The sequence below is a fragment of the Zonotrichia leucophrys genome, chromosome 3, assembly GCF_028769735.1.
Source record: "Zonotrichia leucophrys gambelii isolate GWCS_2022_RI chromosome 3, RI_Zleu_2.0, whole genome shotgun sequence".
NCBI classification, from domain to species: domain Eukaryota; kingdom Metazoa; phylum Chordata; class Aves; order Passeriformes; family Passerellidae; genus Zonotrichia; species Zonotrichia leucophrys.
Window position 1 is genome coordinate 12,003,242 of NC_088172.1, and position 19,791 is coordinate 12,023,032.

General features: G+C 38.7%; 1 protein-coding gene across 2 annotated transcripts in view; it reads left to right on the forward strand.

Moving 5' to 3' along the window:
- KCNQ5 (potassium voltage-gated channel subfamily Q member 5) overlaps positions 1–19,791 on the forward strand; it is a 278,801-nt gene that overhangs the window by 222,152 nt on the left and 36,858 nt on the right. For both annotated transcript variants that reach the window (XM_064707395.1, XM_064707396.1), the window contains exons 4-8: positions 6,306–6,481; positions 6,905–7,030; positions 13,878–13,988; positions 15,856–15,951; positions 19,175–19,269. In XM_064707395.1, the coding sequence (XP_064563465.1) occupies positions 6,306–6,481; positions 6,905–7,030; positions 13,878–13,988; positions 15,856–15,951; positions 19,175–19,269 (604 nt within the window). The remainder of the gene's footprint in view (positions 1–6,305; positions 6,482–6,904; positions 7,031–13,877; positions 13,989–15,855; positions 15,952–19,174; positions 19,270–19,791) is intronic.

Sequence of the window (19,791 nt, forward strand, 5' to 3'; positions counted from 1 at the left end):
AAGGAACTACCACTGGGTAAAAACAATACATTTGCCTCTTTTCAATATAACTGTTGCAGCATATTCTATTCATGTTTTGTATTCCTTGCCCTCCTGAGCTGGTAGAGGGAAGTAGTTAATCCCTTTTTTCAAGGTAACAGCAGTTTTCCAGCCAGTTTCTGGCTCTTTGACCTTTTCTGCCCTCTGACCATTCTAAGCAAGTGCTCAAGAAATAGTGATCCAATTCTGTCCCTCACTGCATTCTGCTCTATTAGGGTATTCAGAGCCTTAAACTCTATGAATGTCTTTTTCTTTTCTTCTTCTTGTTTTTGTTTTTTGTTTTGCTAGCCCATAGAAGCATGAAGTACACCCATGCCCAATATGTTACTAGGCTGTGCAAAAAGGCGGCTGTTCCGATAGTCAAGTTTGTGCAAACAGACCTGTTCTTTTAGGAATCTGAGTTATTTTCAGGTGTTGATATGTGGCTAAAGTCCACTGTCAGTCATCAGGCTTTATATTAAACTGCTTTAAATTGCCAAGTTTTACCAGTTTAGGATAAACCCCATTGGTTATATATTTTTTATCATATTTCTATAGTGTGATGTGCTCAAATACAGTGGTCTGGAATATGTGTTTTGTTATCTTTGTGCTGTAGTGTCTGGTTAAGCTTCAAAGTACTTTTCCATGTTGATTAGATGATACACGTGGGTTGTGGCCAGCAAGCTCCAGGGATTATTGAAGGCAAATTGAAGATAGTTCTGAGAACAGCAATAAGGACTGGAAGAACTGATATCCAAAGAGATATTAGAAAAACCAAAATACTGGTCATTTCTCCTTATCATCACTACCACGTCTTAGTGACTCAGAATAGAAAGCTGTTAAGTGTTACTATGTATTGATTGCTGCAAATCTCAATTAAATCCTATTTAAACTCCTCAGCAAGTGAGAATAATTTCTCACTGTGCTGCCATAGGCGTGCATGACCTGAGCCATGGCAAGCAGAGGGAGCTGATGTCAAAGCCGTCTCGTGCCCTTAGTGGAGCCCAGTGTGAGCCCAGTGTCTCTGTAGCACCACAGAATCATAGGGCTGGGGTTTTTTCAAAAGTGACTTTGAAGATGAGGATAATGAACTGTCCTGAGAACTATTCAGAAATGACCACTACAAGCTGTGCCTTTTCTCTGGGTCATGGATAATAACTCTAGCTCAAAATTAGACCTTAGAAGGACAGCCTAAGGGTAGCTTAGAGTTGGTGATACAATTGCCCAGTTAATTTCCTTTGTGAGTTAATATAGCTGCAGGCTAGATAAAACAACCTCTTGAGATTTTCTGTTTAATTCTGCAGTTTTGGGGGCAGATATGCCTTACTCCTGTCCTAGTTTGTTGCCTCTCTACTGATCTGTAGCTGGTGCAGACACAGTAATTGACAGCCATTGACATTTCCTACCTATTCTTAATAAGAACGTGTGAACTCTCAGCATTTTCTGTGAATTTATAGCAAATACTATTTTGATGACCTAGTAATGATCAAAAAATTATTAATATTATTCATTTTTCTATTCAGATAAAAGACAAAAAAAATCACAATATTAATTTAACCTGTATTGTCTCAAAGTATCATTTGTATTTAGAGGATAGGATGTTTCAATATGTTAGCATTAAATGCAGGCAGCAGGAAAAGCTTCTATAAACATATTCTTCCTTTGAAGAATATGAAAAAGAGAAAGATGATGCAGGTTTGTGTGTTAGTATGACCATGTGCATGAGCTTTCAGCAGATGAGAGATTGTCATTGATTACTTTTCCCAATAATCATAGACTCACAGAATAGTTTGGGTTGAGAGAAGCAAAACCTAGTTCCAGCCCCCAGCCATGGGCAGGGACACCTTTCAGTGCACCAGGCTGCTCAAAGCTCCATCCAGCCTGGCCTTGAACACATCTGGTAAAGGATTCATTCCCAACCCTCTCTCAGTAAGGCCATTCCTCCTTGTTCCATCATTACATGCCCTTGTTAAACCCATCCTGACATTCTTTCTGTAACTTTAGAGATTCTAGCAGTCACATTATTAATCTCCCAGCTGGCATTAGAAATGCTGATAGTTTAGGAATGCCAACCACACCTCCATCAGTAAGACAAGCAATCCAGAGTTTCTGACCAAACTTGAGCAGCCTAAGGCAGCCCAACACCGACCTTCCTCCGTGAGGTGGGGAACTTGGACTGGCACATCTTGCATGAATTATGTAAGTTTGGGGTAGTCGCATTACTGGCCTTCAGTTATCTGTTTCATGTGTTACTGTTTTAGTGACACTGGACAATGCATAAGCGTAATCTGTTGCACTCATGAGTTTTCATCAGTTAATTTGCACAAAATTTTGTGTTATCTCAGGAGTTTAGTGAGTGGTACTAGGTGAAATGCCTGAAGTGAAAGAACTAGTTGTTTGAAATTTCATTTGAAATTAGGTGTTCAAAATGACCAATGCAAAAGCTGCTGAGATGATTTGAAATCTCAGATTAGAGTTAATGAGGGAGATTGTTATCTGCAAGGATAAAAATCTGAGACATATTTCTAAAGGGTGAATAAAATCATCATCATGGCTGAAGAGAGGCTTAACATTTTGGGAGATCATACATAAGATATTAGCTTAGGAAAAAATAAACAAAGGGGTGAATATACATTAGAAAACTCTGTCTTTTAGTAAGTCATTATAGAAAAGTTGGAATTATACTGCCCATTACTCAGTCTCACATCTGAATCTTTTCTGGTGCTTTACAGAAAGATTCAGAGTGAAAACTGAGAGCCCATTAAATTAAATGAAATATCTCTGTTTAATTCTACCTGTTTTCCTATTTTTGCCTCTAAGAGATAAAGAGGAAAATAGTAATAGAAATCTGGGAAAGCCTTGTTAAAATACAGAAATATCACAGAGACTTTAGCTACATTCAATTCCAATATAAAAGGAAGTTCAGAATAATATTTTTCTCTCTTGGTTTAAAAAGGGTAAATGCCATCTGAAGCATATTGTATAAAAGTATGGCACAGAGAAAAATCGTAATATATTTAACTTTTCCTTTTTTCCAGGGTATGTTTAGGTAGGAAAATCAAGCAGTTTTAACATACTCAAAACTGACTTTCAACAACTGCAAACTTTTCTTAGGACTCTGATTTCATTCCAAGAAAGGTTTATTTTGATTTATCTTACACATGTTCCTAACAAGTTAAACTACACTGAAATAATGTGCCTGCCTGCCTTCCCTACCTCCTAGGGAAACACAGCCAGGAAGGGCAATGGACACATTCTTACCTTCCCTATTTCCAGCTGAGAACTTAGGGATAGAGTCTTGGTGGGAGTTGAGGATGTGAAGAGTGAAGAAGATGAGAGAGCAAAGTGTGAAAAAACCCACCACCGGCCTAGGAGGATTCTCTTCCCTTCAGCTGTTTTTCAAACGGGTTCCTGTGCATTTCCTGCTCCTCTTTTTCCTCCACCTTTCTTCCCTTTAGGGAGAACCTCATCCTTGCCCTCCAGATAGAAGAGCATACACAAGTAGATAACTCCTTTGGACCTTTTAAAAAAGGAAAAGACAACTACGTTACTGTTGTCTTCGTCATCTCTCATGTCCAGAGGGGACCAGAGACCCTCACTGGGGCCGAGAGCTCCCAGCAGGGCAGTGCAGAGGCTGTGCTCTGCTGGCAAGACTGAATTAATTTGAATCTTTTGCAGTGGGAGGCCTTCACAAAACTCTGTGTTATAAAAAAAACTGTCAGAGCTGTCAGAGCTCTGGAATAAGTAAGAATAAGGGCAGGAGCAAGTCACTGAATTTTTTAAAACATTGTCCTATTAGAAGTGGTGGAGGGTGACCAAAACCCCCAGTAAGCATTTTAATAATTTCTGGACCAAATGCATAATTCCCAATATTTTGGGTGACCTTATTCTTTTTAAAGTTCTAAGAATTATTTTTAGGGGGCATACACTGCACTTCTAATGATCTCTAACTTGCTGCTAGCCACTCACCACTAAATAAAAATGGCTGTTCCATTGCTGCCCCTCAGAGTCACTGGGACAAGTCAAGATCACCCTGCCACCGTGTCAGTCACCAGGGACACTGTTTTTTCAGCACAGTCCATATTGCTCAAGACATTCCAGCACCTTCTATGTTAGTCTTGGATCCCAATAAACACAACTAAATATAGAAAGAAGTTTGCTTTAGGTGGGTACATGTGTGCTACGTGTCTGTGCTGGCAGTATGGGCAATCAGGATCTAGGATTTAGTTCAGCAGGGTACACAGTGGTGCCTGTCCCCTGTTACACGATATTCCCTGCTCCCCAGGCACTTCTCCTGAAGAGTATAGCTTTTCCAGGTCCAAGAACATAGCTGCCAGATCTAGGGGATATCTCAGATACCTTAAGGCATCTCAAATGGCACTGGACAAATAAATTTGGGCAGCTGAATTAAGCCTTCCTTGTGCCAACCCTGAAGTGTGAGGCAGCTGAGCAGCCAGCAGAAGCCTTCCTGAGGATTAGCTGCACCTCTGTCAGCTGACGTGGTTACCTTGTGCTCCTTGGGGAGTTTAGACACCTGCTTCACATGTAGACACCTAAATTTAAATATCTTCATGTGGAGTTCAAGTCCAAGTCAATCCAAGTCCATCTATTTTTCTGATCGCCATTAGAATTTGTGATGTCCTTAACCTTTCCTAGTCAGTTTTCCTATTTCTCAATTCTCACACAGACCTCCTGCATCTGGTTGTTTTGAGCTTGAGATTTGTACAGTGCATAGATGCCATGTCCATTTCTGGCTCTTCTTCATCTCTGAACTCGCTGGATTCAGAATCAAATCCAGCATTTTTGGTACCCAATTATGTAGTAGCCACCTACAGTCCACCTATGTAGTAGCCAAAGACATTTTAAAATGTCAGAGCATAAAACAGGCAGAAGGTCAGCCTAGGCCACCATGGGATGTCAAACAGTGACACCAGCCAACAGTGAACAGCCAGGGAGGATTGCACAAGCAGGCCAAACACTCAGTGATATTTCCCTACAAGAGTTTCTCAGCCCCCAACATCTGCTACTTGAAGACATCCTGAGCCAGAAGTGGGCTTTTGGTATTAATTAGCCCGGGATTAAATCTTCTCCCCTAAGACCATCCAGCTGGTTTTAAACCTTCTATCCCCTTGTGTCAAAAGTTCCACAATTTATCAGGACAATCCACAGAAACAGATTATCTGTACCCTTGGCTTTGTATTTAATCACTTTCTGGATCATTCTTGTAGGAGCTATGCTAGGGACAAGATGTGTGTTTCTACCCAACACAAAAGAAGTAAAACTTGTATCAACAAGCACCTGCTTTCAATTATTCACCAACAAACACGGATTTAGATTATCCTTACACAGAAACATACAAACACCACAAAACCCTAAGATTAAAATCAGGTATTTCTTAGAAGGGCTGTTTAGGCTTTTAAAGTTTGCCAGGGAATTAATCATGAGGTGAGGAAGAACAGAGCTTGTTCTGTGCTTTTCTAATCCATGCATAGCAGCATGTCTACCCCAATCCTTGTAAAAGGACATTATGCCTTCTCACAGCATCTGTATGCCATCACTCTGCTGCTTCTCCTCCTCTCCCCTTAAATGCTGTTCTGGCTCTAAGGACAGCTGGCTGATTAGTTCGTGCACACCAAAGTCACTCTCACTGTTTGAATCTGTGACCTGAAGAAATAAATCCTAACACTTGCTGAGCTTCAACTAACTGTCCAGGCTTCCAGCTAAAGGAATGCTTCTGAATATCCAGTGCTGTATTTCCTCCCTTTCAGGAAATGGTACATCAGGGCAGTTGTGTCCAGAAACTACATTCTCAAACACACAGTGTCTGTTTTCATAGGAAATTAGTACTGTGCTCATAAGCCCAATTCTACCAGACTCTCACCTCTGGACCTGCCCTATTTTTTTCTTACTTTAGTTTTCTTTTTTCCTTTGGACAGAGAAGTTTTATGGAAAGATAGATAAAGGGGAAAAGTTCTAATCCATCTACTGATTTGCACAGTTTGCTACATAAGGTTTCAAAGCTCCTACATGAGATTTCTTCAAGACTGCTCCTTTTATCTGTATGCTTTGGAAATTGAAACACTCACTTTTCACCCTGGAGACTCCTGAGGTAGCTTTTGACATCAGCTCTGATATCACATCCCTGTCTCAAACAGGAATCCCTGTGTTTTGGATTCCCACCCACTATTGGAGTGGGAATCTCTTTTGTCCTTATTCAGCTCATGTAGATGTGTGCACTTTTTACTGACACTTGGATATTAATGCTTTCTGTAATGTATTTCTTTCAGACATCATTGTTCTCATCGCTTCAATAGCAGTTGTTTCTGCAAAAACTCAAGGTAACATTTTTGCAACATCAGCACTGAGAAGTCTTCGTTTCCTACAGATCCTTCGTATGGTGCGCATGGACCGAAGAGGAGGCACTTGGAAATTGTTAGGTTCTGTAGTTTATGCACATAGCAAGGTATGTAACCCTAGATACTAATTTTGTCTGGTTGATATCTTCACTTGATGTGATTCAACAAGAGACCAAGGACATAAGCATTCATCAGTTTTGAGCAGAATATCCCAAATTTTCTGAAGTAACATCAGTTGTAATATGAACTGACACAGATACACCAGGCCATGTTTAATGCAAACAGTTTTTAGAGATCTTGAAAATGCTTTCCTTGATGGGCAGCTGTAATTTGTTATATGCTGGGGATGTTGCTGAAGCAAACCATAAGAGTAGATCTTGTCCACTTTCAGACAAAATTTGTATCCAAGGGAAGCACTTGACTCATAACTGCACAGATGCCAAAAAAGCATTTACATAGATATTTTCATTATGTCTTCTTGAAATGTCAATCCATGAAATGGGAATTGATCTCTGTTCTTTTTTATCTAGGAATTAATCACAGCCTGGTACATAGGATTTTTAGTACTCATCTTTTCATCATTCCTGGTTTATTTGGTGGAAAAAGATGCAAATACCGAATTCTCCACATATGCAGATGCTCTCTGGTGGGGCACGGTAAGTACAGAAAAATAACATGGACTCTAACCACTATGCTAAAGTGCTTTGAATTTCACCTACTGAGGATTTTAACTTAGTGTGCTGTTCAGTGAATTGTTTTCACTGACAAAAAATGGTCTGTTCTGCCTCCTTCAGCTATTCATTTGCACATTGACAGATTATTTCAGTCCATCCAGCAGAACAGCTGTTTATGTGTTTCTGCTGCAAACCAGACCACTAAACCTTCAAGACAAGAAAGCATTGTACTTTTTAACCCTTAGCCTTTCAGTAATATAGTTGGTAATATGGCCCCACAAAGAGCTGTTTTGATACAAACCAGAGGGCTCTAAATGGCAGTGCAGGAAGAGGAAAATGTGTCAGGAAAAAAGAGGGGAAAAATCTTACATCAGCTTTGGCAAGAGAGTATCATCAGTGCCCTTTAAAACATGTTGTTTCTTCTTCCTCTGTACCTTGAGGACAAAGACCAAGAATAAGTATGTCAATTCTGGTTCAGCAGTGTTATTTTTTACAGGTTTTGAGATCATGGTTAGCTATCAAATCAATTGTTTTTACTTTGTTGAAATCTGTGGGATCTAAGTACATGCCTGACTGCTTTTCTGAAGGAGGATTATATGAATATTGTTAAAGAAACCAGGCTTTCAATGAACAAAAAAAAAGGCCTAAGTCTGAAGTTTTGATTTCTTTTTTTTTTTTAATGGCAGAATGTGTAGGGGTTTTTTGCTTAAAAATGTCCTATAGTGATCCAGACTTCTCCACTGTGTGAGAGTTACTTAAGCTGCTTAAGAAATCTGCCCCAACAAAGCCTAAGGCAGTTATTGTCAGGCAGTATTAAACTGCTTTTCTTTTCCTTCTGATGCAGTAGAACACACAGAGTGTGCTCTGGCAATGTCTGGGTAGTGAAATGATACCTGGGAGATAATTAATGCTGACAATAACATAGAGAAATCATTAGTTTCCTTGGAATAAGTGTGAAACCTGAGCCAACCTCTGCCACCTTTCCTTATCAGAGGGATACCAAAATGAAGCTTTCTCACCTCAGACCTTTTGCTGACAGGATTCCATCTAGATATAGTAGTATCTGCAGACTCAGAGCATGCACACAGGCACTGCACAAAAGCCCTTTCCAGAATGTCTTAAATTATTGAAAATATTTGTAAGAAGTTTTGTCTGCATTTTGAGCTAAGGTCAAGGTCACTCACTATTATTAGGGGTAGTTAGTGTATTTGAAATTTGTTCATCTAAGGGTTAGTCATTTGTTGCATGTCTTCCCTAGAGACTGTATTTCTATGTTATCACTGCACAAAATTGGGAACTTGGAAAAGTCAGACCTACTAAATATTATGTGTACATTTACAAACATTCAGAAATATATTTTGCTGGAACTTGTTGCTTTAGAGCAATCAAGGCAGATCACTGATAAAGTATTCATTTTATCCTGTAGTACAAACACACATAGAATTCATCTTGGCTAAAGTGATGACACAAGGTTTTGCATTCAGTTGCATCTCTGTAGTTTATTTTGTTTCCCATTTCTTGAAAAGCTGAGTTCTGAGTTTGCCTTAAAGGTTTCTAACCTTCCTGTATTGATAAGGTTGTGAAGCATCTGGCATTGGATGCTGATGTCCTCACTGGTGGGTACCCCAGCTCTGGCAGTCTGAAAACACCCTTGCCCCTTTAGGGTGGCAGTGGGGATGTGCTCCTGCAAGAGACCCTCCTGTGGCTGTGCATGTTCTTGGGAATGCATCTTTTCAGACATTTGATTCCCCAGGAAAAAGCCTCTACCTCTCTGCAAGGAAGGCCCTGTGTGCCTTAGCCCTGCACAGGCAGGGAGAGGGGCTGGGCAGAGGATTGTACCCACCTGCCAGCTGGAATGGGGAAATGTGTGCACAAGGAATGAGAAAGTCCCAGCAAACTCAGAGCTCCACTGGCATCTGACTGAGGCTCGTATTAGATCCAGATCCTTCTCCATGAGCAGCTCTAGCAGCAGGATCAAGGCCTTTATTTTAGAATTTGCTTCTCCACTACCTGCTGGCTGCAATTTTTTAAGGAAAAACCCTGCTAGGAAATAATCATTGTATAAAGTGGTGCTTAAAATATTTTGTACACTATTAAGTGAAAGTGCATGACTCAGAGGTTGCATAAGTAGTGCAACTGAGAAAATCAGGAATCTTGCCTAGATTTCAGCAGGAAAAACAACAAAGTTTATTTTAAAACCTGAAAACAATATAACTTGTATTTTTCTATATATTTTCTTCTTTCCGCAGTTTCCAATTAATACATTCAAGTTTTTAATGCACTTAAGCAAGTGCCCAAACTTACTAGAAATCACTGTTCTCCCTTACCTGATGTCTTTGCCATTTTAATAATAGTAATTTTTTTACAATATGTAAAACAGTATGTGGGAAATGCATAATGTGCTTCTTAGTCATGGTTGTTTTTACTGCCAGAGTAACCCACATGCAGAGATTTGAAAAGGACAGACTGTATGGCATTTTAGGGGAAATCAAGGCTTAGTCTCATTGATTTGTTTATTTGCAAAAGTTGTTCTGACTTAAACCACAGATTATGTATCAAACTCTGGACTGAATTTTGTCATGGCAGAGGTACAAGAAAGAAAAGGCTGCATCAAAGTCAGGTACAAAAAGTTACCCTAAATTTCAATCTTATAGAGACACTGATGCTTCTCCTTACAGGAGCAGCACTAGCATGCTGCAATTAGCCCATTCATTAATTCATATTACTTGAGGACCATACACTGCTATGGTTATTTCACTGATTCCATTTCTGAAGCCCATATTTATATACAGAAATGAAAGGCAGGATATGGCATCCAAATTTACATATGAATGCTCCACTGAATTTGCAATTTGATGCTGTACTGTGCAACCTGCTACTGAATCATCATGTTAATGTTACTACTGTGAATATTCTTGTGGTTGGGGTCTCCACAGTGCTGCCTAACACAGCAGCACACAATGGTGTGTGTTATATGAAGAGCTCAAGTTCAGAATTTGCTTTGGTAGAGAAGATAAATTCATTTAACAGAAGAAAATAATAAAGCCATATGAGAACAAAAGGTCAATTAAAAAACCTATCTACTTCAAAACCAAACCATACATGGTTTTCTGAGATATACTGATGTTAACTAGAACTGTTAACAAACTAAATGTCACTTACAGTGACATTTAGTTTGTACATTAATTAGCTTTAGCTGCAAATGTAATGCAGCTGAAGTTTCTGTCCTTCTTACACATTTGACAGAATTTCTCTTTAAAAGTCTTTATTTTCTAGTAATACCCAATAGTTACAGTTGAATGCAGAATGGCTCTGGCATTCCACAGTGTCCCGTTAGCGAACAAAACATATTACAATGAATTACATTGGCACAATGACTAGCTCAAGTGAGTTAACATTGATGAAATTTTTCCCATTTAGTGTAATGATAGCATGAGCAAACTATATTTTTTTCATTTAAGTGATGTCAGGTAACAATTCAAAAGGTGAGTACTGCTAGGAGAACATAAAATGACATCAGAAAGAAATATTAGGGTAGAGAATGGCCTCCTGAGTCCTATCTCATCTAATTGAAGTGATCTAAGTTATATCATCACATTCGTTATTATATTACCTCATTTGTATTAGCATATTTATTAGCTCCAGCAATGAGATAACAGATGTTCTATCATCTTTGTAAGTTATGAGCCTGGCCAGATGACACTGCCTACTTTGACTAGTCTGTCCAGACCTCTCATTTATAGAAGTAACCAAAATGGAATGGTTTGCATCTGGTGTAAAAGACAGGACTCAGCTAGCCCATTTAGCCATGCAGGAGTAGGATTCAGCTGCTTAGACAAAGGCATACAGTACCATCAGAGATCTGTTGGACAGTCTGCTGCCTCTCTTGTGGGTGGTCCCTGTTCAGATGCCCTAGTACAACTCTGGTGGCACTAATTGTTTTTTTTTTTTCAGACAAGCCCAAGTCGTTCAATTTAGGATACAATAAGTTACCTTTGCACTTGGCCACTTCTCTTACCCACACAATGCTAGCTGTAATTTCTGTCTGCTTCTTGCATAATTATCAGTGATTCTGGAAATTTCTTATGTTGTCGTGTTTTCACATCCAGTAGTTTTCCACACCCTGCTCAGTTAATTTAATCTCAGGATTATGCCAGTCAAGGCCTGGCCAATGGTTCACCAGCAGCACTTACAGTGGCAATGGATTATTCCCAAACTCAACTTTGAAGTTGTCCAGAAAACATTTTCTTAGTTGTGTGGTGAGAGTAATATAAAATGAAGATCAAACCCCTTTGCTCAATGTTGAGTAAGACAGTACAGCATGGTGCTGACACCTATACACCCCTGTAAAGACCATCTTGAGATAAAACAGCTCAAATAAAGCAAGAAGCCACTGATATTCATAATCACAGGCTGATACTGTTAAGTCCTTAGTACCTGGAAGAATTGAGGGAAAGGCTTAATAGGGTCTCATTATTTTCTTTGGAGAAATTTCAGAGATAGACTCTGTGTGACTGCTCCTGGTTTTGGATTGCTCTCAGATGTCAGGTCCCAAAGGTTCAAGTTTATCTCTGACTTCTTTGGAATACAGTTCAGTGGCAATATCATTAATATGCAGATGACGCTTGGTTCTGTTTCCCTCTCATCAACCCAGACAGGAGATATCTCTGTACTTTCCAGCGACTGGCAGAGATAGGGAGCTGGATGGAAGCCAAGAAAGTGGACTCATTCCAGAGCTCCAAACTGCTTTTCAATAACTGGCCTGGAAACAAATTTTGAGGAACTTTTTATTCAGGGATTCATTTGTTCAAGTGTTTCATTCCTCTTGGGCCTCAAACTGTTCTGCAGTTGCCCTCTGATGTGAAGAGCTGTGATTATCTTCTTCCACAAACAGATCAATCCCCTCTGCCAGGCCAAGACCATGGCTGCACCAGCTCATCATTTTTTGACAGAAAAGAGAGAGTTGCATTCTCATGTTCCTTCCTCCTTCTTACTCCATCTCAGTCTCTCGCTGCCTTGAGCAGGCTCTGGAGCCTGTTAGGCACATCTGTGAGCTGACACAACGGACCAAAGCAGCAGAAACAAACCAGGCAGAAATGTGGATAATTTTCTGTCCTTCCTGGGTGGCATTGGCTTGCCTGAGTCCTGAAAAGGCTCAGAAGAGAAGATGGGGCAGGGAAGTGAGGAGGAGTAAGGAAGAGTGAGACCTGATAGCCATTCAAGGTGGTGTGTCTGTGACCAGGCTAGTGTTACAAAACTTGAGACTTGATAACCACTTGAAATTTCAGCTGCAGCCAGAATTCATCTCTCTTTCTTAGTCCCTGTGGCTTTCTCAGGGTAAATTACACCCGCAGCTTGTTCCTAACAATGGGAGCAATTAAAAGCACTGTTTACTATCTACAGAGTCCTAAATAGTTGAAATCTAATTACTTCCAAAAGACTTTCCTTCTTTTGTCCCGTGGTGACCCTGACATTAAATAGAATTGTTTTGGCTGTCTTGCCTAGGAACGAACTTTGAGGAAGCTGGAAGCAAAATAATGTCTCTAGAAGGCAATTTCCTGAAGAATCTGTTGCTGCCAGAATATTTGCTGAGCCTGAACTTGCCCACATTTGGTACACGATGTAAAATAATTCTCCATGCACATGCTCTCCCTAATAGCAGGCCCCGGAGTCTCTGGCACTCGGCCTGCTGTTGTCTATCTTTGTCCTTTAACATCGTGTGCCGCTGCCGGAGCACGCGCCCTGCAGCCTGCCGGCCGGCCCTCAGGAATCCTGGCTCTGCCCAGCCCTCTCCAGCTGCCCACACCGGGCAGCTGCATGAGCCTGAACCCTGTGAACGCACACAGACACAGCTCTTCTGCCAGTACAGCTCCAGACATGGCACTGGTGTGCTTCCTGGGCAACAAGCAGCCTGGAGGGCAATTCCTCGGCTCAGGGAAAGCCCTCAGACTCATCTTTTGCCTTCAAGATGTGTTCAGTGAGCCCCAGCCATGCACCATTATCGCAGTGGCCATGTTGATCATGGCCAGTGGTCAATGAGCCCTCCCAGCTGCAGCAAAGCTTGCCTCCCCTTTCTCTTTGGCCTGTCCACAGGCAGCTCTGAGCTAACGTGGTCCAGCAGCCCGAGGCACCTCTGCCTCTGCTGCTGCAGAGGAACCTTTGCACCTTCATGTCAGGAGTGATGTAGGTGCATCTGAGCCTGTCAGAGGAAGGGGAAAGGACCAGAAACTTTACTTAGAGTCCCTCCCAGCTTTTCTTTAGTGTTTTTGGTGTTTCAGAAGAGAATTCACTTCAAATCGTACTGATGGGTTTACAGAAAATGCAGCTGCTTCTTGCAATTCCTTTGACTTTATATCATCTGCAAGCATCAACTTCTTCCCTCCTATATTTTTCCAGTATTATCTCAATGTAATTTATATTTCTTTAGCTAGACAAATACATATAGTTATATTCTCCTGCAGAAAACAGGTGAAACACCTTCACATCTATGGAAAAAAACCACATTTTTTCTTCCTAACTTATATAATTTCCTACCATTTGCCTCAAATTTGAGATCAATGTAATTTTTCATTAGTTTTAAACTTATTGCTTATTTAGATGTTTTTCTCACATTTCTTATTTATCTCAGTTTTATTTAGTCATAAACAGTATTACATTGTCACAGAAAAGTCAATGTTAGTATATTTATGTTCATTTTTTTAGAAACAGCTATATGTTTCAGATGTCTTGGATTAATAAGTGGAAATGCTGCTTCATGCAATGTAAATAATCTGCAACTAATCTGTCAGTGAGTTCTGGTAAACCATGTTGTTCATTCATTTCTTTTTAGATCACATTGACAACCATTGGCTATGGAGACAAAACTCCTCTTACTTGGCTTGGAAGGTTGCTTTCTGCAGGATTTGCTCTACTTGGCATTTCCTTCTTTGCACTACCTGCTGTAAGTATGCCTATAAAATTATTTAAAAATAATAAAAATTCCTGTAGGTCCTGCCACTGTTATGATACAAAAAGCTCAAGGAAGCTGTCCACATGAAGAACAACTCTTTAAGGCTTTTTGCTCTGCAACACTAGTGAAGTGCGATCCAAAATCTAAAGAAAAGGTTTGCTGTCCTTGGTTTAGTTTTGGGAAGTTTCTCTGGCATGGACAAAACTGGGAAATAACCCTAAATTAGGTTACATACTATTTTGTGAAGTTGAAAATCCTTCCTTTTGTTATGAATTGTGACAAATATTACTGGTTTTCTTTCAAATTTTTCAAAACAAAACAAAAATAAAAGCACATTATATGTTTTTCTAACTTAGATTATAGTGAAAAAATAGATATTTCTAATAGCATGTTTTGTATAGCCATACAATATACCAACAGAGAGTAGTAGAAGGCCTTAAATCAACTAATGGTTAATGTTGTTGAATGCAAAAGATGCAACTATCATTTTCTGTGAATAACTAAATAAACATTGCAGTTTATTTATGTTTTGTCTATCAATGTTCAAGAGACTAATGGAATTGGAAATTATCTAATGACTAAAATATAGTGTAGCTTCAGAAATAAATTCTCAGGTTTTTGAGTGAATCTCCTTTTTTTTAATTAGTTTTGAATAAGCATTAAATGAGGAGTGGTATTTGTAATTTTTGTACTGTTTCCAGTGCAAGGTCTTTTGGTATTTTAATACTCATATGCTTTATCTGTAAATCATTATAAAACATGGATATTATAATACTTCATTTGTTTTCAACCATATAGATAAACCAAGATGAAAAATGTTAATTTGTCAACAGCATTAAATCATCTGGTGCACTGCATTTATTTCTTACTCTAGCTACAATGAGTATTTCAGTATCTTTGACATACTATAATGCATTATAATTATAACCCATTACCTGTTTGTGAATCCTTGACATTTATTGACATCTACTGTAATTAATTCCTTTTGTCACCTAGTCACCACTAACAAGAAAGCTAGTCTTAGCAGCACTACAATGAAAAGATGAATACCCTTACATATTAGAGATGCCACAACTTTTGTTCCTTGTGTCATATCTATGTACAGATACTAGTTTTCCTCATAAATACTTCAGTGCTGAATCTGTCTGTAAAAGAAGAGGTATGGGGGAAATTTTGCACTTCTTATAGTATTTTATCTGGACGAAGAATCAAGTGGAAATATTCTTCCTTATAATGCAGACATGTTCAGCAAAATTATTACATTCCTTGCAAGTCAAGAAGGAAAATATCCTTAGTTTTTGGATCTAATCAGTTAGAATCAAATTTATCTTACTCAAAGGTAAAAGGCTAAAAGAGGAGAAGTTTCATAATTAGCTTTTTCATAACCTCTAAAATGAACAATGGGTATTATTTAATGGGAAAGATCAAGAAGAAATGCATTTTCTAACTTTTCTAAAATCAAAAGTTCTAAGTTCTGCAGATGTGGACTTTGATGTCCATGTATATCACACATACCTGTCAGCTGGTCATTTCCTCATTCCTGACTCAAGTTCCTCTGAATATTCCTGCTTGATTTTATAAATATATATCTATCTCTATGACCTTGGTAGTTTCAGGAACATAGTGTAGCACAAAACCAGGTAATGGGTGCTCATTGGTAGCACCACAGATGTTATGTAAGAAATCTCCTGCTTCACCAGGAAAAGGGGAACTGCTTCTGTGCCTTCTGCTATCATACACTGGTCATAAATGTGTTATCTGAAGCAACTATATGGTGTAACATCTTCACAAAGTCTTCGTAATTGATGATGTATGTTTGTTCAAAGACTACCTACACATTGATAAAATGATATTGCAGGGCATCCTTGGCTCAGGATTTGCATTGAAAGTGCAGGAACAGCATCGTCAGAAACACTTTGAGAAAAGAAGGAATCCAGCTGCAAGTCTAATTCAGGTAAATATGAAATCACCAAAAAGATAATCACAGGTGATTTAAAGTCCATATTAGAACAAGTCTTATTTCCATTTGGAAAGTTTTGTGGAAATAATATTTAACAGATTGGTTAGTTTCATGAAATAACTGTGTTCAGTGACTGCTATGTGTTTTTGTAATTCTATACACAATCACAGATTCATTTAGGTTGGAAAAGACCTTCAAGATCATCAAGGCAAACTATAACAAGACACACAGCATTTCTGTGTGTAGTTTTTGTTCCTCTATCCATGTTAATGAGACAGAGGCAAGGATGCCAAATGCATGCCTGCAGTCAGAAGGCTGTTTGGAAAAAGAGAATTGATCCCTAGATAACCCAACTGACAGCACAGTGCTCTTGCCTATATTAAGCTACTTTTCATCTACTTTAGAGTATTTAGAGGGTTTAGAGTATTTCAGTGAGTGCTGTACTTGGTGAAGATGAAACGTGTCCTGCCCAGAGAATTGCTTTCACTATGAGTCAATTCAAAAGCTAGAAATGTAGGCACAAACAATTTTTAAATGTCTGAAATTGTCTGAAATTGTTCCGATGTGATGGTGCAAATCAACAAAAAGTTGAGGAAAAAGCCAATGCAATGTTTTGCATTGGCTTTTTCCTTAACTTTCAGTTCTAGTTATAACTGAGAAAATACTCCAAAGAATCATTTTGCACCAAACTTTACTCTACTTGATGCACTGAAAAAAAAGGGGGGAAATAATCTCCTAGAGTCCTGGTTTATTTTCCTGGGATGCCAAGTATTCTATGTGTGCCATGTATGCTGGATTTTATTTTTGAAATAGTAAATCCAAATAAAGAAGCTGAGTATGAATATGCTAGAGTTCCATGCTAAGTACTGATAGATGTCAGACTGTCTTTGAAGCATTCTTAAAGTTAATAAATGTTTTCCGTTATTACTGTTCAATTATTATTAAATTCTAAATATTTAAAAGTTAATATTTTTTAGAATAATTGACAGAAAAAATTCCTCTTCTTTTGTGTCTAGTTTAGAATGACTGTCTGGCATATTTTCTAACACATATATTCTGATCTACTTCTTCCAAATTTGGTTGCCAGAGGAAACACATAATAGATTTAGGTTTTGGATATAGCTCTTATTATTATTTTATATAGTTCAACCAAAATATTAGTAATACAGCATGCTAAATAGATTAAGAGTAGCTAGCTGCCTGATTTTGGAGATTGACTCTCAGCAAGTAAAATCAATGTGAAAGGAAGACATTTGTTGTGGGATCCCATGATGAAGGCTGTTCAGCATTTACAGGTTCAACACTTTCAGTGATCCAGAAGTTAATATAAAATTGCTGGTAAAGATATTTTCTGAAGGCACAAGGGCTGGCAGCATAGGAAATATGAGAACATGCACACAGGAATAAAACCAAGGATGATCTGAGTGACTTTTAGTGTGAAAGGATCGCTGCCAAACGTTTTAATACAAAAATACAAAACTTGATCTGGAAACTGAATCCAGATAATTATAAGATGTCTCTATCCCAGCATTAATGAATCAGGAAAGGATTTGATCAAGCATGAGAAATACAGAGGAGAAAGACAGGGAAAGAAGGGTCAAGAGCTTGATACAAGTTCCCAGTATGTTACTACACCTGGTTTTATTAAAGAGCTTAGATACAGAACCAGTAACATAATGAGAAGACTGATCCTACCACTGTGTATGATGATGCTCATACTAATATGCTACATATCAACTCAGCATCTACAGTCTGTAAGTGAGACTGAAATATTGGAGAAAGCAAATAAAACATTGGAAAAATGGGTCACGGACTGGAGAAAATTTTGTGTTCATAAATGCAGGATGCGTCTGAACTGCATATCATTGGGTCCTGTAACAGTGCCCAGGTGTTTTTTTAATTGTCTTTAGCTTATCAGGGCAATGTCTATTTTCTAACCAGTTACACTGTGCTAACTCATCTGTTGCCACAGACAGACACTTTGATAGAGCCTTTACCTCTAGATAGCTGTAGAAAAGTGAAATATTTGGTCTTGATATACCTTTCTCAATTTTTTTAGCTCATAAGAAATATTTAGTGTGAGAATTATTTCAACACAGAAGCTCAGAAAGGAAGTCTTAAAACCTACTGGACCATTTAATGTAGTAGACAGAAACATAACAAGTAACTCTGGCTACAAGCCAAAACCAAAGAGTTTCAAATTAAAAATAATGCAGAAATTTTTGACAATGAGAATGCTCAACCAATGAAGCAATTTTAAAAGTGAGTAACAGGTTCTCCATCTGTTAATGAAGACTGGATATGTTTCTGGGAGATACACAGTAGGAAAACACAGGGTATTAGATTCCATACAAGAATACCTAGATGACATTTAATGGTTGACAATATACAGGAAGCACAGATGCTCAGCTAGTACAAATTAATATAGTTATGCTGACATCAGGGAACATGTCCCAGCTTGTAGAACCAAGGCTCATCTTACTATCTACATGCATTATAAATCTAAACAATGGACACATTTTCAATGCTATGCTTTGGTTACTCACTTTTGCTAAATGTTTAAAAACACAAAATGAATAGTGTCAGTGTTTCAAACCATAGAGAATGCTTCTCTTTACTTTTAAGTTCTTTTTGTCTGGTTTTCGTTATGATTTGCCAAATGTATTATGACATTTTCTTTCGTCAGACTGTAAGTTTGTGTGGGTGTCCCCTATGGACCTGTCATAAATAAATCACTGCAATGCTTTTCTGAGCACCTTTATGTGCTGAATATCTTCTGGTGCTTTCATAGAACCAGTAAGTCTTATCTTACTGCATGAGGTGTACTGGGATTCACAAAAGTTTTGGTAGGTTTGTACTGGTATTTCCTGAATCAGCCTAACCAAGCACATTCTGGTCTGAGCAAAATCCCCTCACTCTGTGGTCAGTGTGGTGGCATTGTCACTTCATGTTCTTGGTTCCTTTGTGCTTTTCTATTGTTTCCCCATACCAGGCTTCCTGGCGGTTTTATTCTACCGACGCCAGCCGAACAAACATGGCAGCCACCTGGCGATATTATGAAAGTATTCTTCCTCCCCTCAGGCATGTATCAGTGCTATGAATGATAAGAGAAAGATACAACTTGTATCGGTTACTAATCTGCTTTTCAATTTTTTGTTTCATCCCCTATTCCCTCTTGCCTTGTTTTTTCTTTTTTTACCGTATATCCTGCACGTAGTGTGTATGGCGCAGTTATGCTGCTGATGAGAAATCAGTTTCCATTGCTACCTGGAAGCCTCATTTGAAGGCCTTGCATACCTGCAGCCCTACAAAGTAGGTACAAATATGGCAGCTGGTGCTGGTTTTGATGTGTGTTCAAGCTTATAGAGAAGTAGTATTTGTCTGTTTCGTCTTGGTTTGTTGTCTTTAATCCTCTCAAGTCCTGTCATTAAAAATTTCAACTAACAAATCAGATCAATATAATGTAGGAGCCTAGGAACAAATACAAATCATTGCTATTTATCTTAGAAATGCACAGGCATTAGAAACATTTTCCCAACAACCCACTCATGCATCACAGTTAATGATTCACCTCATTCCGAATTATCCTCAAGGAGGAAAATATTAAGTTTAATGCAGAGCTTGTCCCTTGGTTCAATGGTATGTTTATGCCTGTGCCTCTGTATAAGGCTGTAGCTGCTGATCTACCTTTCCAAAGAAAGAGTACCTTGTGCTATTTTGCAGTTGAATACACTGGGGAATTTGCTCCTTTTTGTCATAACTTCTGATATATTCAGTATTTCCTTAGGACAAACTATATACGCAGTCATACATACAGACAGTAGAAGATGACTC